The sequence below is a fragment of the Oncorhynchus clarkii genome, chromosome 30 (genome assembly GCF_045791955.1).
Source record: "Oncorhynchus clarkii lewisi isolate Uvic-CL-2024 chromosome 30, UVic_Ocla_1.0, whole genome shotgun sequence".
Taxonomy (NCBI): domain Eukaryota; kingdom Metazoa; phylum Chordata; class Actinopteri; order Salmoniformes; family Salmonidae; genus Oncorhynchus; species Oncorhynchus clarkii.
Window position 1 is genome coordinate 28,177,819 of NC_092176.1, and position 26,744 is coordinate 28,204,562.

The 26,744-nt window shown below is 40.9% G+C and overlaps 2 protein-coding genes across 7 annotated transcripts in view; both read left to right on the top strand.

Annotated features, from left to right (window-relative positions):
* The first annotated feature begins 14 nt into the window (after positions 1-14).
* LOC139389449 (vacuolar protein sorting-associated protein 37B-like) lies at positions 15-23,690 on the top strand. The gene is made up of 4 exons (XM_071136212.1): positions 15-567; positions 15,364-15,535; positions 20,171-20,253; positions 20,594-23,690. Exons 1-4 carry the CDS (start codon positions 463-465, stop codon positions 21,074-21,076), a joined length of 843 nt encoding a protein of 280 aa, XP_070992313.1. The 5' UTR covers positions 15-462; the 3' UTR covers positions 21,077-23,690.
* Positions 23,691-25,989: 2,299 nt separating this feature from the next.
* Positions 25,990-26,744, top strand: part of LOC139389736 (serine/threonine-protein phosphatase 2B catalytic subunit gamma isoform-like) — a 45,998-nt gene continuing 45,243 nt past the window's right edge. For 2 of the 6 annotated variants that reach the window (XM_071136657.1, XM_071136656.1), the window contains exon 1: positions 26,088-26,736. In XM_071136657.1, the coding sequence (XP_070992758.1) occupies positions 26,667-26,736 (70 nt within the window). In that variant the 5' untranslated portion in view covers positions 26,088-26,666. Of the gene's footprint in view, positions 26,737-26,744 lie in introns of all 6 variants that reach the window. The other 4 variants (XM_071136654.1, XM_071136653.1, XM_071136658.1 and 1 more) reach the window with 4 other exon arrangements.

The following is a 26,744-nucleotide window of genomic DNA, read 5'->3' on the forward strand; positions in this document are numbered from 1 at the left end:
TGTTGTTGCCTATTGGTTTTACTGTAGCAGAGATGGCTCTGACTGTAGTATATTTAGATCATAGCATTTCTAAACCTAACACTAATACTGTACTTTTTCTCTTATTATTTTTACAATTTCAAATTACAACACAACAAACAGGATATCACTACACTTATATTTTCTCTGGAGAAACTTAAAATGACTACTTTTTATTTTAATAAAAAAAATAAAACAAATAACTATACTTTCTGTAATGTACTGTCTTTGGTATGATGTCAAATCCCCACCAATCCTGTCCTAGAGACCCACAGCTTCCGGTGATACTCTAGCTTCTTTTTTAGCTTCTTTTTTTTTGTATCTTCAGCCAGTCACCTATCTTGATGCTGTTGTTTATTCTCCGGATCGCGTAAACTTGGTGAAGTGAAGGCCCTTCACCGAAAGGATCCGCGAGGCAAAGAGAGGAACACAGCTGTGACAGAAATGTCTGGTTTTGGGAACAAGTTTAGTTCGTACTCGATGACACAGCTCAACGAATTGCTTGAAGATGATGACAAACTCAACAGCATTGTCCAGGAAATGGAAGAGGTAAGCCACTATAACAATATTACTATATCGCTTGGGTTTTCTGCTGCATTGTTTCAATGTCAATCCCTTTGTTTAGCTTTCGCCAGCTTGTAGGGTAGGCAACGAAGCCTCCAGGGAAAGTTAAGAATTTGCGGAACAATGGCATACTTCCCAATATATATATATATATATATATATATATATATACATTTTACCTCTTATGTGCGGGGAGGTAGAGTAGCTTATTTCGATGTCAGGTGTGTTACGCTCTTTTACGACCTTTTTAGAACGTTGCTTTCTTACTCGAAGTAACCTTCCTGGAACTCGAGACGTTTCGTAGAATCGAAGCACTGTTGCAGTTTGCCATTTTACAGCGTAACAAGTGAAAACACTCGCAGTGATTGACAGTACAAGAAACATGACAACACTGTTGTAGTTAAAATGGGCAGAATCCTTCCAATATTTGTCTTGGTAGTAGATTCATATTGATCAACATGTAATGAAAATAGTAAAAATACGTACTTCCTCTCTGGGGAGGGAGTCCGGTATTGTGGTTGGTGAGTGACAAAGCAAAATATTGTACGCTATGTTGCCAAGCTGCAGAAATGACATGACATACAGTTCAGCTGGTCAGAAAGGATCTGTTTGGGAAACGTCAATTGCAAGACCCAATAGGGCAGGTATTCACACTTATTTCTGTTTAAATTGGTGCAATGCCTCGAAGTCATGATCTTGCGCCCGATCTAAAAAATATAACATTTTCACTTGTATAACCAGCATCCTTTTTAGCCCAGGGGAACCCTGCGCTGAACCCAGTTTGTTATTAAATAAATGCATATGACCACAATTGGCCATTTGTAAGGACACTGATGACAACAAGCATGGCGTTGTCAGCTGCTGAATGGACTTAGTTGCAAACTGTGCCATGGCATTCTGCTCAACTAAACAGAATAACTTTCAGTACATTGTTAGATTATATTGAATGTAAACCACTCCACGGCTTAATACTGATGATTGCTTAAGTTTTCAGAGTCCTCCTTTGTCAGGACTTCTAGTATCACACAAAAAAACAATAACCTAGCTGTCCCACTGTATGTGAGGGTGAACTTACTTGGTTCCTAGACATGAATTCCATAGAATCCTCCTTTCCTACAGATGGATCTAGGCCTTCAATCTGTAAGGTCTTTAACTGACATTGTAAAATAATCAATGAAACCAGCAAACATTGATTTGCTTGTCTCAATGTGCTATCATCAGAGATCAGCTTTTTATAGTCCAAGTTCCTTTTCTATTACTCCCTCTATCTGTTTCTAGCTGACCATGGTTTCCTTTTACTCTGTATGATGCAGCAACAGTTTGTAGCAATGGAGTCGAATGCCGATAGGGCTATATATCACAGAGCTAATGCTGTAGGTTACCAACCATGGACCTTCAGCTATGTCATTACAGGTTACATAGGGTTGTGTATTGACCTGTCAGTGGAGGGAATTAGTCATAGTCTGTGTACCAAATGGCACCCTATTCCCTATACCTCTTTTGACCAGGGACCTGGTCAAAAGTAGTGCTGCTCTATGTAGGGAATAGGGTGCCATTTGGTACACAGTGAGATAAGTGCGAAGTGCTCCTAATGACTGGAAAAGGCAGTTCTGACTAACTCAGGACACACCTCATTGAGTAAGTTGGGAAGTTCTGCACCTTTATCATATGTGTGTGTATATTGTAAGGGGACAAAGGCGAAGCTGATGGCTGTCATAGCTCTGAACATGTGAATGTAATCTGAGCAGGTACAGTAAGTAAGTACACTGTGTACTGCTCCAGGAATGAGAATTCATTGAATGCATACCCGTAAGTATAGACACGTGTACACTTCCGGGTAGCTAACACATTTGGAAACGCCCTCGCCAGCCCAGTAATTGTGTGCAAATGGGGTTACATTTAAATTTGGTCTGTTCTTGTTATTTGAGTTGAATAATAATCTCAGTCTGAATCTACACGAGTCTCCTCTATTTGGTTTACCTTGGTTTTGTATCATAGGCTACACACTGACTGTTTTATATTTGTCTGGCAGCCAGACATCAATCAACATTTAACATTTTAACAATTTAGCAAACACTCTTATCCAGAGAGACTTACAGTAGTGAGTGCATACATTTTCATACACATTGACATAAAATTATATTTGTCACATGCTTTGTAAACAACCGGTGTAGACTAACTTGTGCCCTACCAGTAGATATAAACCTACTGTTCTAAGTTAACTCTGTGGATTATTATTTTACTGCGCTCTCTAATTGTGTGTGTGTGTGTGTGTGTGTGTGTGTGTGTGTGTGTGTGTGTGTGTGTGTGTGTGTGTGTGTGTGTGTGTGTGTGTGTGTGTGTGTGTGTGTGTGTGTGTGTGTGTGTGTGTGTGTGTGTGTGTGTGTGTGTGTGTGTGTGTGTGTGTGTGTGTGTGTGTGTGTGCGTGTTAGTCAGGGACAGACGGGGACTATAGCTGCCAGACTGGCCTTGGTTTGATCAGGCAGCAGAAACTGCACACTATTTTCAACCCAACACATCCAGCTAAGAATAGCATATCAAGCAAGGAAAGTTCCCTTTGAACAAATGTTACAGGGAGGATCTGGATGCCAGGGTGCTGGGTGACCTAGTTGTCTATCACCACATGGTGTATCTTATGATTAACTTAACATGTGAAATGTACAAATTCTAAGTGAATTTGAGTTTAAGCTGATTGTGTACAGTCATTCATTCTCTCTGTGAATTCCTTCCATGATCAGTGTCTCAGTAGGCAAAGCCTCTTTCTCAGTAGAGCTGTAGAGAAGAGCCACATTGTCACCATTTTGATGTGATTGTAGTTAAAGACCTGCGAAAGTAAAAGAACATAATCACAGGTGTAAGCCAGTATCAGTCAGTGAATAAGAGACTGTGATATGTAACTAGACCTATACCAGTGTCGTGTCTTTACTATCATTAAATTGACTTACAGTTTTTTTTGTCAAAGATTCTCTGTAATTAGTATTATGCGATCAACTGATTAATCACGTAACGGTAATTAACTAGGAAGTCGGGGCACCAAGGAAATAACTTTTCAGATATTTTATTTGATCAATTAGTCTTCGACTTAATGGATTATTTACTTTACCTCACGTTAGTCTCATTCCAAACGTTGTAAATTGTTGGTTATCTGCATGAACCCAGTCTTCACTATGAGTCATCCATACGTCAATTGTCTTAAACAATTTATTTATTACTAAGTAATTCACAGAAATGCATAAACAAACAGTAAATATGTTTACAAGAAATGATAGGAGAATGTGCCCTAGTGGGCTAAACCGGCATGGTGGCTTGTTAGACAAAAGGGAAGTGGGGGTCGACTAAGAAGTCACTACAGAGTGATAATTCTAACAATTGAAATGCTAATCCTTTGCACATGAACACTCACTCATTCGGGAACAATTGCAATCAATATATATATTTACGCTCAGTGTGTCGTCTTGATCGCTGGTGAAAAGTTTGTTTCTGTTGGAGAGTTTCGTTCTCTCTGTCTCTGTCTTTGTTAGAGGATATACAGTGCCTTGCGAAAGTATTCGGCCCCCTTGAACTTTGCGACCTTTTGCCACATTTCAGGCTTCAAACATAAATATATAAAACTGTATTTTTTTTCTGAAGAATCAACAACAAGTGGGACACAATCATGAAGTGGAACGACATTTATTGGATATTTCAAACATTTTTAACAAATCAAAAACTGAAAAATTGGGCGTGCAAAATTATTCAGCCCCTTTTACTTTCAGTGCAGCAAACTCTCTCCGGAAGTTCAGTGAGGATCTCTGAATGATCCAATGTTGACCTAAATGACTAATGATGATAAATACAATCCACCTGTGTGTAATCAAGTCTCCGTATAAATGCACCTGCACTGTGATATTCTCAGAGGTCCGTTAAAAGCGCAGAGAGCATCATGAAGAACAAGGAACACACCAGGCAGGTCCGAGATACTGTTGTGAAGAAGTTTAAAGCCGGATTTGGATACAAAAAGATTTCCCAAGCTTTAAACATCCCAAGGAGCAATATTGAAATGGAAGGAGTATCAGACCACTGCAAATCTACCAAGACCTGGCCGTCCCTCTAAACTTTCAGCTCATACAAGGAGAAGACTGATCAGAGATGCAGCCAAGAGGCCCATGATCACTCTGGATGAACTGCAGAGATCTACAGCTGAGGTGGGAGACTCTGTCCATAGGACAACAATCAGTCAGTCGTATATTGCACAAATCTGGCCTTTATGGAAGAGTGGCAAGAAGAAAGCCATTTCTTAAAGATATCCATAAAAAGTGTTGTTTAAAGTTTGCCACAAGCCACCTGGGAGACACACCAAACATGTGGAAGAAGGTGCTCTGGTCAGATGAAACCAAAATTGAACTTTTTGGCAACAATGCAAAACGTTACGTTTGGCGTAAAAGCAACACAGCTCATCACCCTGAACACACCATACCCACTGTCAAACATGGTGGTGGCAGCATCATGGTTTGGGCCTGCTTTTCTTCAGCAGGGACAGGGAAGATGGTTAAAATTGATGGGAAGATGGATGGAGCCAAATACAGGACCATTCTGGAAGAAAACCTGATGGAGTCTGCAAAAGACCTGAGACTGGGACGGAGATTTGTCTTCCAACAAGTCAATGATCCAAAACATAAAGCAAAATCTACAATGGAATGGTTCAAAAATAAACATATCCAGGTGTTAGAATGGCCAAGTCAAAGTCCAGACCTGAATCCAATCGAGAATCTGTGGAAAGAACTGAAAACTGCTGTTCACAAATGCTCTCCATCCAACCTCACTGAGCTCAAGCTGTTTTGCAAGGAGGAATGGGAAAAAATGTCAGTCTCTCGATGTGCAAAACTGATAGAGACATACCCCAAGCGACTTACAGCTGTAATCGCAGCAAAAGGTGGCGCTACAAAGTATTAACTTAAGGGGGCTGAATAATTTTGCACGCCCAATTTTTCAGTTTTTGATTTGTTAAAAAAGTTTGAAATATCCAATAAATGTCGTTCCACTTCATGATTGTGTCCCACTTGTTGTTGATTCTTCACAAAAAAATACAGTTTTATATCTTTATGTTTGAAGCCTGAAATGTGGCAAAAGGTCGCAAAGTTCAAGGGGGCCGAATACTTTCGCAAGGCACTGTAGTTCAGAGTGACATTCATTAATTTCTTATAGAATGGTTGTTTCGGCGGTTGTTGTTCTTCGCGTTCAATGATACCGAATTCCTAGCTGCAGACTAGTAATTAAGATCAAAGACTTGTTCTTATTCTGTCGGTATCAAAAATCTTAAGAGTTTAACCACGTGGTATGGTTAAAAGATTCAGCAATGGTCTACAACCTTTGTCCCCTCCTAATGGAGAAAAACATGGTCTGGTGATAATGGGTTTTATTCGGAATTGCAGAAAGGGGCTGTCCCAGGACGCCTGACCCTAACTGGGCTCAGGGGCGGTCCTCTGATTTAGTTAACTCCAATTCCCTTTTTAAGTTTTCCTTCATTAAACAGTCCAAAATCACATTGTAAAATAGTGTAAACAGTATCATACTCACTCATTCATCTTATACAACAATTGGATGTAAACCTCATATCTGAGGCTATTATATAAACAGCGTTATGGTAATGTGGCCACACCGTCTCCCATGAGCTTCCCCAAGTTGTAACAAACGGACCAGTTCGTAGCTGGATTCTTCACTGATCTTTTATACTTTCTCCGGAACATGAAATTTGTTCGTACCTCAAGTTCTGTGAGGTGGAAGGAATTCCTTGGTTCTCTATGAAAATGTACTCTCTCTATACTGTGTGTCCATGAGGAGATCCTCAGGAATTTACAACGTCTCTCTGGCCACAGCAGCCTAGTTGAAGGAGGAAAGGGGGAGGCAGGGAGAGGGGGATGGGCTCGCCACCCCAAAGAGGCAACGTCGTGACACCAGGCCTGACATTGAGACATGTCCTCTTTATCTCACTCCCTGTTTGGCTAGACAGGGCTCTGCAATCCTCTATTGGCCCGACAGGGCTCCAGACTAACATTTCCCCCTACTAACTTTTTCAGTTGGTGATGACCAGGTCATGATTAGGTGGAACCCCCCCCTCCCCCTCAAAAAATGTGTGCAGCGTCACACAATACATTTGAGGCATCATCTTATAAGTTATTATAATGTCATTCACAATGTTTTATTAAGAAGTGACAGACTACTGAGATGGTATTCAATAAATTTGTTCTAACATGTCCAAACAGGAATTCATGATTCAAAATATTTAGATATGCAACCTAATCCAGTGATTTGTCATGAATTTTGGGTTAACAAATAGGCCAAAATAGGACTACAACATTTTTTTTTTTTTTTAGTTCAATAGAGATGAATTGCCTTCATCTTTATGTGCACTAATATTATACAGTGGTGAAAAAAAGTATTTACTCAGCCACCAATTGTGCAAGTTCTCCCACTTAAAAACATGAGGACTGTAATTTTCATCATAGGTACACTTCAACTATGACAGACAAAATTATTTTTTTTTCTCCAGAAAATCACATTGTAGGATTTTTAATGAATTTATTTGCAAATTGTGGTGGAAAATAAGTATTTGGTCAATAACAAAAGTTTATCTCAATACTTTGTTATATACCCTTTGTTGGCAATGACGGAGGTCAAACGTTTTCTGTAAGTCTTCACAAGGTTTTCACACACTGTTGCTGGTATTTTGGCCCATTCTTCCATGCAGATCTCCTCTAGAGCAGTGATGTTTTGGGGCTGTTGCTGGGCAACACAGACTTCCAACTCCCTCCAAAGATTTTCTATGGGATTGAGATCTGGAGACTGGCTAGGCCCCTCCAGGACCTTGAAATGCTTCTTACGAAGCCACTCCTTCGTTGCCCGGGCAGTGTGTTTGGGATCATTGTCATGCTGAAAGACCCAGCCACGTTTCATCTTCAATGCCCTTGCTGATGGAAGGAGGTTTTCACTCAAAATCTCACGATACATGGCCCCATTCATTCTTTCCTTTACACGGATCAGTCGTCCTTGTCCCTTTGCAGAAAAACAACCCCAAAGCATGATGTTTCCACCCGCATGCTTCACAGTAGGTATGGTGTTCTTTGGATGCAACTCAGCATTCTTTGTCCTCCAAACATGACGAGTTGAGTTTTTACCAAAAAGTTATATTTTGGTTTCATCTGACCATATGACATTCTCCCAATCTTCTTCTGGGTCATCCAAATGCTCTCTAGCAAACTTCAGACGGGCCTGGACATGTACTGGCTTAAGCAGGGGGACACGTCTGGCACTGCAGGGTTTGAGTCCCTGGCGGCGTAGTGTGTTACTGATGGTAGGCTTTGTTACTTTGGTCCCAGCTCTCTGCAGGTCATTCACTAGGTCCCCCCGTGTGGTTCTGGGATTTTTGCTCACCGTTCTTGTGATCATTTTGACCCCACGGGGTGAGATCTTGCGTGGAGCCCCAGATCGAGGGAGATTATCAGTGGTCTTGTGTGTCTTCCATTTCCTAATAATTGCTCCCACAGTTGATTTATTCAAACCAAGCTGCTTACCTATTGCAGATTCAGTCTTCCCAGCCTGGTGCAGGTCTACAATTTTTGTTTCTGGTGTCCTTTGACAGCTCTTTGGTCTTGGCCATAGTGGAGTTTTGAGTGTGACTGTTTGAGGTTGTGGACAGGGGTCTTTTATACTGATAAGTTCAAACAGGGGCCATTAATACAGGTAATGAGTGGAGGACAGAGGAGCCTCTTAAAGAAGAAGTTACAGGTCTGTGAGAGCAGAAATCTTGCTTGTTTGTAGGTGCCCAAATACTTATTTTCCACCATAATTTGCAAATAAATTCATAAAAAATCATACAATGTGATTTTCTGGATTTTTTTTCTCATTTTGTCTGTCATAGTTGAAGTGTACCTATGATGAAAATTACAGGCCTCATCTTTTTAAGTGGGAGAACTTGCACAATTGGTGGCTAATTCAATTAGGTAATTCACCATATGACGAAGTGGAAACTCAAAACATATTAGCTAGATCATAACTCTAATGATAAAATGAATGCCCTTGTCAAACCAAAGTCCTTTGAAAATGAATTTCCTATCAATTTTAATCTCTTTCTAGAAAATGTAATTTGCTGGTGAAACTTTGATAATTTCACAGGTAATTTTCATGGGTCAAAATCGCATTTCATTAGGAATTCAAGTCCACCAATTTTTTACAGACTTTTAGGGATATGATACCACAGAGGTAGGATTAAACAGACAATTTCAACCATTTAATCCTAAAAGTACCCACGAACAACTCAAAATCATTAGTAAGTAAACATCCATGATCATAGTCTTTTTCACAAATTTTGATTTCCAAATATGTGTTTTATTCCTCTAAATAAATCTAACAATTTACATTTTTGATGTTGTTAGAAGAAAGAAAAAGGAATTGACTTGGGTAAAGTATTCTAGATAAACCATCAGTCTTGCACAAAAGAACACAACTCAATTTTGAGTCATCATGTTGCAGCCACTGACTTAAAGAATCTCTCATGGAATGAATTATACTATCAATGTTGAAAGATTCTCTGAAACATTTTTTGTGATAAAAAATTCCTTAATATTTAACTTTGTTTTTAACAATGTTGACTTGAGTCACAGCAGTGAATTGGCATGATATCACATTTGTTAAGGTTGAGTCAACCCAGAGGCCATAGAACATTTCTTGATTCTGTCAATAGCCAAGGGAGTAAATGGGCAATATCATCTGCAAATTGACTGATATTTATATCTTTACCAAAAATACGGATCCCTTTTAAATTCTCAGATTTGTTAGATCCCTTTTCAATTCTCAGTAAATTGTTGGCTACAATAAATAAAAGAGTGGAGATTGGACAACCCTGCCTAATTCCTCTAGCAATAGAGAAACGAGGGGATGTTCCATTACTCATAGCCACCGAACTGCTAGTATCATGTCTATCGACATTTTTGGCCTGATATTAGAAGGTTCTTGCTTTCGGTCTACAAAGCCTCCTTCTTTGAGACGGGGACTATTAGTTTTTATGCCCAAACTAAAGAAGTACTCTCTTTACTTGGATAATTGGAGACCAATCACATTATTGGCAACTGACTGCTAATAGGCTGAAAAAGGGCCTTGATGATATCATTGAAACTCAACCTTCATTAAAGGAAGGAGTATTCATAACCATATACTATTGATATTTTAGATTACAGTGAGTTAATAGATGGCTTTATATTGTGTTTAGATAATCTTTTTAACATTTTTATTTAGAACTAACAGAATTAGTTCACTTTACAGAATTTCTGTAAAGTGATAAAGGCTGCTGTTACATCATCCTTATCTGTGGTATTGTGGCCATATAACACACCACCTCTGGCCTTAAAGTTAACACCTACTGCTAGTAGCCATGTATTAATCTAACAGTAAATGTAAAAAAAAAAAAAAATTCAATGACAATGGCTTCGTGCACTTGCAATGTGACTAGATGGTCACAGTCTGGAGCCCTGACTGAGCTCCAGAGGAGGCTCCAAATGAAAGCCTCTGTTTGTGTGTTATGCTTCCTCTGGCCTTCTGTGCTCTGTGGCTGTATGTGTGTTTATCAAGCATCAGAGCAGGAGTGCTGATCTAGGATTAGGTGTTCCCTGTCCATAAAATCATATTAATTATGATCTAAAAGGCTGAGCTGATCCTAGATCAGCACCCCTACCTACTCTGAGCCACTTGATACAGATACGGCCGCTGTACTCAATCCCCACACAGTTAAAAGCCTCTGCCTTCAGCATAATAACGTCATATGGCATCTTAAATAGGAAGAAAATGAATATGGTGAGCAGCACAGGCTGTCTGGTGTGACAGTTTTGGTGTTCTCCTGTTAAATTTATGCCTCATCTTCTGTCACTGTACAGAGAAAGTGGAGATCCAGTCATTAACTATTTCCTTCCCCTGCAAAACAGTGTTTTTTGGGGGGGGGTTTGACAGAACAAGCCTGCAGTCATGGATGCTATTTAAGGCTGGTTTTTGGCTGGAGTGGCTTATTGAGACACGGTTCTGAGAAGTTAGTTAGTTAGTTAGTTAGTTGGTTGTATGGTTTGGTCAGGTCACGGCAGTACAGTGTGTGAAGCACAGTGGTTATGAATGCACTTAGCCTCTGGCCTTGTCTGAAATTTTGTTTTCTCTCTGTCACCATCCATACCCATCCACTCGCAGCCCAAGTCCATACTGCTGGCTGGCTTCTGTCATTCCATGACAAGATCATTTGTTTTGGAAGAAGTGTTCTACTGCCTATTAGGCTAGTTAATTCATTTTCAAAGCTGGGCCACATGATGCTGTTCTCGCCCAAGCTACTTGCTTTTTCTGTCCATGTAGCTTGATGAGACTGACCTGAGTCATGTGGTAAAATGACTCGAGTCATTGCAATTAGTTATGTTCATTTTCGCTTAGCATTTAGCTAACAGCGTCTGTAATTTCGCTATCAGTTTGTACACATTTAGTTAGATTTATGGTAATAGAAGCCTAAGAGGGCATTTTTTTTGCTACATACAGTACCAGTCAAAGTTGGGACATACTTTCTCATTCAAGGGTTTTTCTTAATTTGTATTATTTTCTACATTGTAGAATTATAGTGAAGACCACAAAACTATGAAAAAACAAATATGGAATTGTGTAGTAACCAATAAAGTGTTAAACAAATCAAAATATATGAGATTCTTCAAAGTAGCCATGCTTTGCCTTGATGCCAGCTTTGCTCACTCTTGGCATTCTCTCAACCAGCTTCATGAGAAATGCTTTTCCAACAGTCTTGAAGGAGGTCCCACATATGCTGAGCACTTGTTGGCTGCGTTTCCTTCACTCCGCGGTCCATCTCATCCCAAACCATCTCAATTTGGTTGAGGTTGGGTGATTGTGGAGGCCAGGTCATCTGATGCAGCACTCCATCACTCTCCTTGGTCAAATAGCTCTTACACAGGCTGGAGGTGTGTTTTGGGTCATTGTCCTGTTGAAAAACAAATGATAGTCCCACTAAGTGCAAACCAGATGGGATGGCGTATCGCTGCAGAATGCTGTGATAGCCATGCTGCTTGAGTGTAGCTTGAATTCTAAATACCGATAGTGTCACAAGCAAAGCACCATAACACATCCTCCTCCATGCTTCACGGTGGGAACCACAAATGTGACGATTATCCGTTCACCTACTCTGCGTCTCACAAAGACACAGCGGTTGGAACCAGAAATCTCACATTTGGACTCATTGGACCAAAGGACAGATTTCCACCAGTCTAATGTCCACTGCTCGTGTTTCTTGGCCCAAGCAAGTCTCTTCTTCTTATTGGTGTCCTTTAGTAGTGGTTTCTTTGCAACAATTTGACGAAGAATGCCTGATTTACGCATTCTCCTTTGAACAGTTGCTCACCATTCTTGTGATCATGTTGATTTCTGTTACTTGAAATCTGTGAAGCATTTATTTGGACTGCAATCTAAGGTGCAGTTAACTCTAATGAACTTATCCTCTGCAGCAGAGGTAGCTGTGGGTCTTCCTTTCCTGTGGTGGTCCTCATGAGAGCCAGTTTCCTCATAGCGCTTAATGGTTTTTGCGACTGCACTTGGAGAAACTTGAAAAATTCCTGACATTTTCCGTGTTGACTGACCTTCATGTCTTGAAGTAATGGTGGACTGTCGTTTGTCTTTGCTATTTTGAGCATTTTCTAGCAATAATATGAACTTCGTCTTTTACCAAATAGGGCTATCTTCTGTATACCACCCCTACCTTGTCACAACACAACTGATTGGCTCAAACATATTAAGAAGGTAAGCAATTCCACAAATTAACTTATAACAAGGCACACCTGTTAATTTAAATGCATTCCATTGTGACTACCTCATGAAGCTGGTTGAGCAAATGCAAGGAGTTTGCAAAGCTGTCATCAATGCAAAGGGTGGCCACTTTGAAGAATCTCATATAAAATATATTTAGATTTGTTTAGCACTATTTTGATTACTACATGATTCCATGTGTTATTTCATAGTTTTGATGTGTTCACTATTATTTTACAATGTAAAAAAAAATAAGTAGGTGTGTCCAAACCTTTGACTGGTACTGTACATAGACACACTGGCTTTACTCAAACCAGTGGCATGTCTTTAGTAAAAATTGAAAAAGTAAGGGGCCTAAATGGCTGCCCTGGGGAATTCCTGATTCAACTTGGATTAGTTTGGAGAGGCTTCTATTAAAGAACACCCCCTGTGTTCTATTATACAGGTAACTATTTATCCACAGTATAGCAGGGGGTGTAAAGCAATAACACAAGTTTTTCCAGCAGCAAACTATGATCGATAATGTCAAAAGCTGCACTGAAGTCTAACAAAACAGCCCCACAATCTTTTTATCATCAATTTCTCTCAGCCAATTATCAGTCATTTGTGTAAGTGCTGTGCATCTTGAATGTCCTTCCCTATAAGCGTGCTGAAAGACTGTTGTCAGTTTCTTTACTGTAAAATAGCATTGTATTTGGTCAAACACTATTTTTTATTAAGGGTTGGCAACAAGGTTAATTGGTTGGCTGTTTGAGCCAGTAAATGGGGCTTTATTATTCTTAGGTAGCGGAATTACTTTTGCTTCCCTCCAGGCCTGAGTGCACACACTTTCTAGTAGGCTTAATTTGAAGATATGGCAAATAGGTGTGGCAATATCATCCTCTGTTATCTTCAGTAATTTTTCATCCAAGTTTTCAGACCCCGGTTGCTTTTCATTGTTGATAGACAACAACAAAGAATTTCACCCTCACTTGACGGAATTCTAAATTACAATGCTTGTCTTTCATCATTTGATCAGTTAGACTTGGATGTGTAGTGTCTGCGTTTGTTGCTTGTATGTCATGCCTATGTTTGCTAATCTTGCCAATTAAAGTAATTAGCGATATCAGTGGGTTTTGTGATGAAGGAGCTGAGTTTGCCTTTTTGGCCAAAGTTTTATTTAAGTGCTTCAGAGCTTTTTACTCTCATTCTTTTATATAATTTGTCGTTGTTTCATAGTATAGTTTCTTCTTCGTTTTATTCTGTTTAGTCACATGATTTCTCTATTTGCATTACATTTGACAATCTGTTGTGCTGCCAGACTTATTTGCCATTCCTTTTGCCTCATCCCTCTCAATCATACAATTTTTTAAAATTCCTCATCATTCCACTGTGATTTAACTGTTTTTAGTCATTTTCTTAATGGATGCATGCTAGTAACTGGAATTAGCCATTTCATAAATGTGTCAAGTGCAGCATCTGGTTGCTCCTCATTACACACCACAGACCAACAAATTATTTACATTAACAACATAGGAATCACTACAAAATGTCTTGTGTGACTATATTAGACCCAGCCTTTTTGGAACTTTGGTTTTCCTAGATATGGCTACTATATTGTGAAAACAACTTCTGATGGATCTGGATATTGCTTTCAAGCAAATTTCTGCAGCAGTCGTAACGATGTGATCACTGGGAAGCTTAGCAGAAGTATACATGCTCATGTTATTTTTGTTATTGCAAGGTGGGCTGCACACAGTGAACTTCCTACTAGAATACACTGCCTCAGTGCTAACAATATAACTCTGGCACCTGATTACTGCAAACAATAGCTGTAGGATCAGCAGAGACATTCAGGGCAGTTAGGTTACTTATATTGTGTCTACCAACGCCCCTGGTATAATGTACTTTGTAGTAGCATTATTTATTTTATTTTATTTGTTTATATTTTTTTAATTTGACCCCTTTTTCTCCCCAATTTCGTGGTATCCAATTGTTTAGTAGCTACTATCTTCTCTCATCGCTACAATTCCCATACGGGCTCGGGAGAGACGAAGGTTGAAAGTCATGCGTCCTCCGATACACAACCCAACCATGCCGCACTGCATAACACAGCGCCATCCAACCCGGAAGCCAGCGGAGGAAACACTGTGCACCTGGCAACCTTGGTTAGCGCGCACTGCGCCCGGCCCGCCACAGGAGTCGCTGGTGTGCGATGAGACAATGATTTCCCTACTGGCCAAACCCTCCCTAACCCGGACGACACTAGGCCAATTGTGCGTTGCCCCACGGACCTCCCGGTCGCGGCCGGTTACGACAGAGCCTGGGCGCGAACACAGAGTCTCTGGTGGCGCAGCTGGTGCTGCAGTACAGCGCCCTTAACCACTGTGCCACCCGGGAGGCCCCTGTAGTAGCATTATGACAACTCATCGACACAATGGTAGGGACTAACTGACCTGTGCTTGGGTCACTGATAAGTAATTGTCTCAATGCAGCCTTATAATGCTATGAAAGGATCCAGGAACCCAAATTATGCTGGTGGATCCCATCCTCCTTTATAAAATGTGTTTTGTTTCCAAAAGGTATCAAAATTGTCAACAAAAAATACACCCATTGCGCTGCAGTAACATGTAAACATCTTAATCGGCGTTCCAGTGGTGTATTTGATCAACGCACGTGCTAGCACTCCTTATGTGAGTGTAGTTCAGAAAAACAGAATATGCTTACTTAGAAGTAGTTTTCACATACAAACTTTATACTGTATATCCGAACTCCGAATCAAGTATGCTTCCCAAAAATAACATGGTCACTGTGGTAGAATGTTTATTTTGATTGCCGATTTTATGATGTCCATGTAAACAGGATTATTAGGGAAATCTTTCTTCTTGCAAACTGTTTAATCTATTGTATTTATCTGACTATCCACAATAATCGCATTATTGTATTCATATAATCATACTCAATGTCTGTGTGATCCTTTGTATGTTGTAGATGCAGGAGGTGCAACAGACCAAGGAGATGATCCTGGCCAGTAACCGGAGCCTGGCAGAGCAGAACCTTCAACTGCAGCCCAGACTGAATCACCAGAAGAGCCAGCTCACCAAGTGCTACAGCTCCCTACAGGAGAGCTTCGAGGCCTACCAGGTTCACAAATCCAAACTAGGTAATATATGTTAAACTAGGTAATAGACGCTACAGAAACAAGACTAGGGTTCCTGCCCTATTGGCCATTCTGGCTCAGACGAGGCTTTCTTACTGTTTGAATTGATATATTTTAATTTGAAATGCATTACTGTTGACATGAATAGGTTGATATGATAAACAACTTTTATTTTGGTTGACATGATTTGCGTGGTGGCTTGACGGTTTGAAGAAGTTCAATGCTATTACCCGGGTTGCCAAATTGACAACTCACTTTGAGCTTTTGAACATTGTAATTTACTGTCATGGCGGGTAGTTTGTGAGTTTGCATAATATTTTCCTCTTGTTTGTTCTTCCATTGGATTATGACACACAGACCTGACCAGTTTCTCCAGCTTTTCCCATCAGAAGGCCCATATAGTGGCCCTAACCCAGTTTAATTTTCCCTCCCGCAGTAGCTAATCTCTGCCAGTATTGAGCAGGATCCAGCATTGAATTGAGGGAGGGAGGGACACAATAGCCTATAATGACAAAGTCAAAACATGTTTTTTAGAATGTTTTGCAATTGTATAAAAAATGAAATAGAGAAATATCTCATTGACATAAGTATTCACACCTCTGAGTCAGTACTTTGTAGAAGCACCTTTGGCGGCGATTACAGCTTTGAGGAGTCTTGTGTATGACTGTATCAGCTTTGCACATCTGGATTTGAGGATTTTCTCCCCTTCCTCCTTGTTAGATGAGGAGCAGCGGTGAACAGCAATCTTCAAGTCTTTCCTCAGATTTTCAATGGGATTCAAGTCTGGGCTTTGGATGAGGCAACATTTTTGTTCTGAAGCCATTCCAGCATTGTTTTGACTGTATGCTTGGGGTCATTGTCCTGTTGGAATGTATATATTCGCCCCAGTCTAAGGTCATTTGCACTGAAGCAGGTTCTCTTCAAGGATTTGTCTGTATTTGACTCCATTCAATGTTCCCTCAATCCATACCAGTCCCTGCCACAGAAAAGCATCTGCATAGCATGATGCTGCCACCACCATGCTTCACAGTAGACCGGTGATGAGCTGTGCCTGGTTTTCTCCAGACATAGTGTGTTGCAATTCAGGCCAAATAGTAACATGTTTGTCTCGTTGACTACAGATTATTTTGCCTGATGCTCTGTCTTTCATGTGCATTTTTGCAAACCCAATCGTGCTGTCATGCTTCCGTCTGACTATTCCATAAAGCCCAGATTGGTGACGTGCTATAGAGACTGTTGTCCTTCTGGTGGATGTGAGTACGTAGACCCATGAGCCACTGCGGATCCCATGAGGAGTTCTATTTTTTTGTGGCCCCCACCACCATCAAAGTTGCCCATCCCTGATCTAGGAGGTCGATGAACACTTCCTTGGACTTCATGGTATAGTTTCTGCTCTGACATGTAGTTTCAACTGTGGAACCTTTATCTAGACAGGTGTTTCTTTCTAAATCATGTCCAAACAATTGAATTTGCCACAGGTGGACTCAACGTTGTAGGGACATCTCAAGGATGATCAAAGGAAATTGGATGCACCTGATCTCAATTTGAAGTGTCATAGTAAAGGGGTGTGAATACTTATGCAAATTAGATATTTCTGTATTTAATTTTTAAGGTCCAGGCAAGTTTTGTAGGAAAATGGCTAACTTATTGCAATTCTACACATTTTTAAATGGGTCAGAGAGAAAAATGTGCAATTCTAATAGCTAATCTCACGCTATTTGACATATTTTGCAATGAGGCTGAGAGAAAATGTTGCGGTTTTAAAGTTAATTTCCTGTAATTCTTAACATTTTGTGTTACATTTGACGTGTTCATATGCTATCTGGGGGGCCCCCGAGCTTTAGGGGATCCCCCCTGTCTTGCGGGGCCTGTGGAGGTGCATCCTACGCCACTGAATAAATTGACTGCTGATACTTATGACCTGGAATGACGCGAAGGTTGCCAGGCAGCCCCCTCTAAACAGCATGCCAACATTTCACTTCAGTCTTTGTTGTGGTGGATGTAGCACTCACTGATAAAGTTAGTTTGTCTTTGTATTCTCCTCTCGTCACAAGAGCAGTGATTTGGCCCTCCTCAATGCATAGGCTGCCATTTACCCTGCAGCTGAACAGGCTTTCTGTCTCTGCCTCCTTTTGTACACAGTAGATGGTATTGTGCTTTTACATTGACATTTTAGTAATTTAGCAGACACTCATATCCAGAGCGACGTAGTGCATTCATCTTAAGATGGCTAGGTGGGTCAACCAAATATCACAGTCCTAGTACGTACATTTTTCCTCAATAAAGTAGCTATCAGTAAAGTCAGAGCTAGAAATTAGTGTGTGTGTTAGTTCACAAAATACTTTTTTGGTGTGAGAGGGGGTGCTGTGGGATTATTTAATATACTCTTTGAAGAGGTAGGGTTTCAGATGTTTTCGGAGGATGGGCAAGGACTCTGCTGTCCTAGCTTCAAGGGGAAGCTGGTTCCACCATTGAGGTGCCAGGACAGAGAAGAGCTTGGACTGGGCTGAGTGGAAGCTGCCCCCCCATATCATGGAAGGCCTCGCCACCTGCCATTTGTTTGTTGATGGCGAGAGGGCTTTTGTCAAATGTAGGATACCAGATTCCCTGCGTGCTGGCTATCCTAGTTGTAGATTTGCTGTAAGCAGCAGCCATAGTGCATCTGCATGGGAAGGACAGAGCAGGGTTGTGTCCCAAACAGGCACCTTATTTTTGCGCTATATAGTGGATAGGGTGCCATTTGGGAGACAGCCCACAGCGCTGGGAGCAACTGAACTCAGCCATGTGACCCAGATGAAAAGCATGGTCTTACGGCAGAATCAACCCAGTATTGTTTGGCACGTGTGTTTCCTTCGCATACAGTGACTCCCTCCACCATAGCAACTGCAACAGGGGTGCTTCAGAACATTCTCGAGGGTGGCAGTGAGTGGGGACCAGGGTGGCAGGACAGACTGTGCCCCCCTGCCCCTTAGTACAACAGCGGGCAAAAAAAGCATGGGAGGGAGGAAAAGAGAGAGAGGAAGAGAGGCCAACAACTCCCCCTTCACTGTCAGTTGAGGCTGGTCTGTATCCATTACTAAATGGCAGTCTCATGATCCCTGGTCCAAACTGTGTGTGTGTTCCACTCTGGACTTTCAGAGGTGGAGAATCATTCCATTGTGTGGAGAAGTGCTGATGCTTGTGTGTGTCTGTCTCATTAGAGCGGAGAGGGGATGAGAGAGTCATTTGGCTGGGCCAGAGGAAGAGCTTCTATCCTCCTAACACTTCACTCTGCAACTCACACCTACAGTATGCTTGGATTTGGTTCTAATAGACTATACTTGGAACATGTCTAGTTCACAAATAAATCAAATGATCTCAGGCATGTCAATTGGACCGATGACCACTTCCCCTCCCTGTCCTCTCTGTTTAAATGTTGTTTTCCTGTGATATTAGACAGACAGTAGTTCTCTCTGTCATTGTGGTAATTCACTGTGAGTGGGTGCACTCCGTTGGCTGGGGCAGCTGTGAAACGCCTTGCATCATGCCCGGGGAAGCTGGTTAAATTAAGCCAGTTTTATCTGGCACTGCGCAGGGAGGTGGAGGGGGCCAGGCCTTTGTCTAGGCTTTACCGTGTTTTCTCGATCTTTCCTTTTCTATCTGTCTCTGTCTTTCTTGCTGGAGCTCCCTGATGTATAGCTCAGATCTGTCTTATTCTGACAAGTCAAATGGGTTTACACACGTATTACAATACTTATTTTGTTATTACACAAACATTGTAATAACAGATATGATAAAAAAAAATTATGCATACAAATTTTTCCAATCACTCATGCTCTCGTCTTCTAGGCTACATGAATTATGTCTTTCTGTAAGGTGTGATTTGTCCAGTGTTGGTGAAATGTGGGTGAGTTGGCATTGGCACCACACTAGTGGTTAGGGATCATAAACCTAGAGTTTTGTTGTGTGATCTGGTTGCTTTGGTGTCAGGTCCTGCATGTAATTCCAGCAGCTCCAGCTGGTATTGTCTTTCAGTCAGCAGACTGACACAACACAGGAACCAGGCTGGCCTCTCGTTCAGCTTCCTTGGAGACTCTCTGACTGGGCCAAATAGCACCCCATACTCACAAAGGGCTCTGGTCAAAAGTAGTGCACTGTTTATGGAGTAGGGTGCATTTACAGACGCAGGCCCCAATCTATTTCAGTTCACCACTCATTATGAAAGACAGTCAGTATCTTTGCTCAGAGTGGTTCTATCCTGACAAGTCGTAATGAGGCCTTGGTTTTGGTGTCAGAGGTTGTTGTAGAGAATGAGTGACGGCTGGATATGGAGCTGTGTGTGTGTGTTCCCTGCTCACTGGTTGAATACTCCCTTATACTTCTGTAGCAGTCATCATGTGACTCTGTCTCATGTTATTGAGGCCTACTCATTATTTTCAGCAGTATTTTCAACAGTCGTGTGACTATGAGAGACGACTATTTGAGATTAATTCTAGTTGCGGTCGTAAAACAAAATGTCAACTTTTGTCATGTCCTTTCCGTTCTCCTCTGTTCAGACCACATATTTCCAAGTGTTGTCACTGTGACATGATGAATTCTAGCTACAGTAGAAAACAAAATTGTAACTTTGTTTGTTTATTTTTTCTCTTCTGTTCACAGACCACAGCTCTGGAAACAGTTCATTGGAAACATTTCTTGCTCTATTGCAGGCAGAGGGAGCCAAGATTGAAGAGGAGACAGAGGTAAGCAGCATTACAACTCCTCTCTCTGTCAAAGGATGGCCTAATGTGTCCTGCGGCATCAGTTTAAACACTGTGTCCTGCCGTTCCTGTTTTTATTTCCGCTGTGGCCCAGAGGCCCTATCCATTTATGGTTTATTAATCTGACTTTATGGTCCTGATAGTTACAAGTTGGGGGAACACCTTGCGTTTGTTCTTTAGTTTTGTTACTGTCGAATCCTCACATCTATTCATCACATTGTTTATGCTTTATTATATATATTTTTTTTCCATAAAAGGTTTGCATGGAATCTCCTGACTGCTTTCTTGGAATGTTTTTAAACCGTCCCTCTTTTCTAAACAGAACATGGCGGACTCCTTCTTGGACGGGGACGTCACCCTGGATGCCTTCATGGACTCGTACCAGAGCAACAGGAAGCTGGCCCACCTGAGGAGGGTGAAGATTGACAAGCTGCAGGAGATGGTGCTGAAGGGTGGACGGCTGCCTCGGGTCCCAGTCTCCTGCTCCCATCCTCAGGAGGTCTCAGCCAGGCCAGCCCCCCTATACACAGAGGCCAACAACCACAACCCCTTTCCAGTGCCTCAGCCCAGGAGAGCCCCCCCTCCCCCTCCAGCCCAACAACCCCTAGCTGTAGCCCCCCAGCCCCAGCCTGCTGTCTTTTCCTACCCTGCCACCCCATACCCCCCTATCCCCCCCAGGGCGGGCCACCCTTTGCTCAGTGTCAAGCCTGGGTACCAGCACCCTTTTGTGTCTCAGTACCCCCCTGCCCTGCCTCAGAGGCCTCCCCCTCGCATGGCTCCACAGTCTGGCTTCATGATTCAGTAGTGAAGGGGCCACAGTACAGGTGCATTACAGTACATGCAGTGGACTTGCACTGCAGCCTCGCTGGAACTATGAATACGGTGCAACGTATCACAAAGGGGGTTGATTGACTTGCCAAGGCTGGTCTGGGCGTCCAACTGAAGAAGAAAAAAACAATCTATACAACATCGGGATTGAATTTGCACTCTTCTCACCAGAATCAGAACTCCATTGCTACAACACCCCAGAATGGACTTGACCTACCAGTCTGCCTATGTCTGCAAAGCTAAATCCCTCAGCGACAGGGCTTTAGATGTAGTCTAAAGTGAAATAAATGTTAATGTATGGTTCACTGGCCTCAGTAGCCTGGACCGGCCATCACCCCAGTTAAATGAGCCCTAATTTTTCACCACTTTGTCCCAGTCAGACAGTCCATGCCCCTCAGTAATGTCCTCAGTCCTCCCTTTTCTCCTGACTGTGCCTCGTCTGAGGTATCTAAAGGGAAGGGGGACTATAGCCGTTCAACGCTGTTTCTCATCTGAGCTACTGTGTCATTTGAATTGGTTGTTTTATGTTGCGTTACCAGAGACTGTTCACGGAAGGTATTGGCAAACCATATGCAAAACGAACAGAGACCTTACTGTGCTGTTTTTAAAACTTATTTCCCAGGTATATCTGCACAAACCTGTATCCATTATATTCTGACTTACTGACTTATTTCCATAGGGTACTTAGAAATGTTGAGACTTCTTCTTAAATTAATTAATATATATTTAGAGTACTAATGTCTTGCTGGATGCTTATTTTTGCCAGGAAGGAGTGGACAGACATTTTTACAGAAATTGTGAGGTGGGTGCATCTCTTTTCCAGCACAGGGATTTGTCAAAGGATTGCATGGATCGCATGCTCAATCCAATAGGGAGGTCAGTTGGTCTCTGTCGCTCAGGGCAGATATGTGCAAACATGCACTGATAAGGGTGGGTGGGGCTCTTGTCACAAACACACTGAAACCTGGGCCTCTTGCTCTGGCCTAATGAAGGATCTGTCCATGGCCATATAATACATTTTCCTTAACTATATTTTAGTCACTTATCTAATAAGCATATTTTATGCTCGAAAGTTGAGACATTTGTTTACCTTTTACCTTTTTTTCTTATCCTTCATCACTCCTTTCATCATTGAATTAACTTTTTATCTTGATTTTACTTGGGTACATGTTCTAAAGCGTATCATTCTTGATGTTTTAAGTCATTGCTGTTGAAACAAGATTTAGTTTATATATCTTAATCTGTGATATAACCATGTAGTCCATGTAAAATCAAGCATATAACTGAGCCAGTCATCCACAGTTGTGTGAGCAGTAGCACCCTCTGTATGTAGACAATGTTTGTGTTGGGCTCTAAAGATTTGATTCGGATCATATTGACTGAACACCAAAGATTCCATGTCATCTTAATGTCTTTGAAGCTGTTTATAGAGTAACCGTTGTGTAAATTACTATTTTCATACCTTCCTGCATATCCATTTGTTAGGTTTATACCCATATGGCAGTAGTTTGAAGTGTGCACAATTGAACGTTTGTAGCCTATTGTTTCTTCACACCAGACACCATATTCAGGAAATGGAGTCTGGATCAAACATAATTTAGTACCCATCTAAAATGTTTCTTGCACCATTTTTATTACAAATACTTATCCTGAAGGAGTCACATCCTAAAACAGTTGTTGGTTACCTTGTCCTAAATGCTGCAGTTGTGCACTGTTAAAGAGCCACTGAGTGCCTACACTGGACTGATTATGGAGAATCATACTGCTCTATACTCGATCTGTGAACACTGACCATGCTTGACTGCTCTGCTGCTCTGGATCCCCCTAGCCTAATGACGTACATGTATAGTATGTTCCTAGCCCTTTGCTAACCCTACCATCAATGTTTTACTTCCCCTTGGCTGTGCCCCAGTTCAGTTCTCCAACTAATGTGAATGTTATGCATGCCTGGGGGCAAGAAAGGCTTGATTCTGTCTGCCTGTCAGGATTCAACTCCTAACTGGTGCTATGGGGCTGGTGCCACCGCTTCAGTTTGCTTCTGAATTTGTGCTTGAGAGGTATGTCTTCAGGGACTTTGCCTAATGCTTGTGTGGTACTTGTACAGTTTCTTTATACCATCAATAGAAGGTGGTTTGCTTGCCCTGAGGTGGGTGACCACTATTTCTGTTCTTATGCATATCTATGTTTCACCAACACAATAAGACTCCTAGAGTTTTTAAAAAATGTGTCTAGTAACAAACAAATGCATATTAAAAATGTGTCTAGTAACAAACAAATGCATATTTTTGATAAATGGTCCACAATCGGAGCAATACGTTTGCTTGTGATTTATTATATACCCATTTGGTTTGATGAACTTGCATTTCTAACTTAAACTGTTCAACTCTGAAATTAATCATTGATTTCCTCTGCTGTAGTTAGCTGTTTGTCTGTAACTGGCATAATTCAGCTGTTTGGGCTGCTTTAAAATAGACATTTGTAGTACTCATTTTCATACATTGTTTGCTATGTTATGCAATGTAATGTTGTAGGTCTTTTAGATTTTAAGATTGTAGATGTGGTTGGTGGAATTATACAACTATTTTTAAGGATGGTGAATCAATCGTGTTTTTATTTTATTTTATATTAAATGTATTTGTTGTCTTGAGTTTCATCACACCAAATCACAAAGCTTGATCTGTAAGTTTAATGTAGGTTGTTAGGGAGTAGAGCTGGTACAGTTGGCCATTTCAACTTAATTCAGAATACTTAAAGGTTATATTCCAAAATGTGAGGTTAACAATGACATCTGAGCTTGGAATGAACTGTCAATGGAGTTGATCTCCCTCTACGGCCTAGGCCTCACAGTCCTATTCCTTTTATAGGGCTCTAAATTTGACCAGGACCCATAAGGCTCTGTTTACAAGTAGTGCACTATGTAGGAAATAGGGTACCATTAGGAACACATCCACGCTTACCTACTGTCTCACTGTTAATATATTTCGCTGTGAAGATGTATACATTGTCACATCTTGATTATGTTAAATGTTATAATGAACATTGGAGTTAAATTACTTTTTTTTTTAATGAATCCTAATTACAATACAATAGCCACTCTTGATGGTAAAATCAAGCTGTGGGGTATATTGAAACAAGACCGCCATCTAGTGTTTATTTACTGACATTGCCATGAAGTATAATTACTATATGATGTTCCTTGGACAACAGGGGAGAGTCTCAATTGCATCCTCTCACGTCCTCTCTCGATTCCTTCTCAAAACCCATTGAAGGAGGTCAGAGAGGCGGGACCTCTGGATGAGAAAGCCAATGGGTTTTGAGAATGAGACGGAAGCACAGAGCATGTAATTAGGATTCTCCCCGTGTGTGTATGATGTCTCTGGGAGAATATTTAGCTATGGTCTAAAAATGAACATATTCAGTCAGACTTTTCCTAATCTAAACAGAAATCTGAAGTGTATGGATAATGATATGACAGGTTGGCTGCCTGGTAGGTGTGTCCAATAGGTGTGCATTCAATACAAAAAAAAATTAACAATCAATGTCAATGAAACCGGACACTCGACTTATCTACACTGCTTTGAATTCATTGTCGACTTCTCATTTATGATTAAACTAATTTAGCTTTGGAAAATTCTCTCCAGTGTTAAACCCTTTCTGATACAACCAAAACATTGTGGATTTTGAATGCACCCAAGTGACGTGCAGAAGTTTATTTATTTAATCTTTATTTTACTAGGCAAGTCAGTTAAGAACAAATTCTTATTTTCAATGACAGCCTAGGAACAGTGGGTTAACTGCCTGTTCAGGGGCAGAACGACAGATTTTGTACCTTGTCAGCTCAGGGATTTGAACTTGCAACCTTTTGGTTACTAGTCCAATGCTCTAACCACTAGGCTACCCTGCCGCATTACGTTATCATGACCTGGTCAGGATACAGAACAAAAAACACATTTTTGGAGGAATGGCAACAGAACCAGCAACGAAAGTAATCTCTAGTGTTCTGGAACAGAACTGTTATTTTAAAATCTTGAGAACCGGTTAATAATGTTATTTTTCTGTTCTGAAAATATACTTGTTTACAGTGGTGTAAAGTACTTACGTCAAAATACTTTGAAGTACTACTTAAGTTCTCTTTTTGGGGTATCTGTATTTTACTATTTATATTTTTGACAACTTTTACTAAACTACATTCCTAAAGAAAATGTACTTTTTACTCCATACATTTTCCCTGACACCCAAAAGTCCTCGTTACATTTTGAATGCTTAGCAGGACATGAAAATGGTTCAATTCACACACTTATTAAGAGAACATCCCTGGTCTGGCGGACTCACTAAACACAAATGCTTAATTTGTAAATTATGTCTGAGTGTTGGAGTGTGCCCTTGGCTATCTGTTAATTTTACAAAAACATGAAAATTGTGCCATCTGGTTGGCTTAATATAAGGACTGTGAAATGCTTCATACTTTTACTTTTGATACTCAAGTATATTTTAGCAATTACATTTACTTTTGATATTTAAGTATATTTAAAGCCAAATACTTTTAGACTTAAGTAGACTTTTACTGTGTGATGTTTACTTGAATCATTTTCTATTAAGGTATCTGTTACTCATGTATGACAATTGGGTACTTTTTATACCACTGCTCCTGGGATGCCTGCCTGGTTTAGGATCAGATAGGGCAAAGTAGTGGTGAGGTTTTAATGGGTGTAGGGGTTAGTTGGTAGGGCAATTTTCCTCCCTTTTTTCTGTCCTTTTCTCCTTCCCTTTTTGTGTCACAAAGTGTAATGAATTCATACTCCCGAACAGTAGGTGGAAACAAGGCCAGACAAAATCAATTAATTAATAGGGAGGTCGTGACCGGTATAACACGCCAGTACAGTAGGTGTCAGTGTATGCATTTCTCGATTGCGATCAGCCAACACAAATTTAAAGAAGAAGAAGGCGCACCGATTTGACAAAAATGGTCTGCTCGAACGCGCCCTGTCTGTGGGCTGTCAGATTAGCTAGAGTTTAATCCGTTGGGTTATGATCAGAACGCTAGTTATACTTGGGACAGGGTTCAATAACCACGAGGAAACGCTGGTTTGAAGGCGATAGATTTTATGAATGAGTAGCTAATCTAAGTAATCCAAGCCATTTGATGAGATGTCTGAATAACGTTAGCATTCAAATGGCTTGATAGCTAGTGATTTGTCAATCTGATAGACATTTAACGTTAGTTAGCCAGCTAACAGTTAGTTAGCTAGTTTGCTCTTAAACTCTTAAAGTGAAAAATCGGATTTTCTACAAAATATTAAATAATTTTGATACGCGGAACAAGCAGTCCCGGGTTTGATGGTCCACTTCAGTTTGTGACATTTTGACACGGACTAGCTAGCTCGTTAGCAATCGAGCATAGCTAGCTAACTACTGTAGCTAATTAAATCAGTATTGTCGGAAATAAAGCCAGTCTCTCTTCAGTCTCAACATAACGTCAAAACAGTGTAAGCAGCTAGCTAGTGCTAGAGGCTAGCTAGCTAGGTCATCGAGCTTGGTCCTGAATCTTGAGGCAAGGCGAAACAATCATGTCTGGGAAAGACAAAGACAAGGAGAAAACCGGAGAAAAACAATCTACAACTGAGCGGCTCGTAAAAGGTGAGTTG

Coding starts and splice junctions, on each gene's coding strand:
- LOC139389449 (XM_071136212.1), top strand. CDS start 463: ATGTCTGGTTTTGGGAACAAGTTTAGTTCGTACTCGATGACACAGCTC. Junction 15,536..20,170: donor GGTTCACAAATCCAAACTAG/GTAATATATGTT, acceptor TTCTGTTCACAG/ACCACAGCTCTGGAAACAGT. Junction 20,254..20,593: donor AGATTGAAGAGGAGACAGAG/GTAAGCAGCATT, acceptor TTTTCTAAACAG/AACATGGCGGACTCCTTCTT.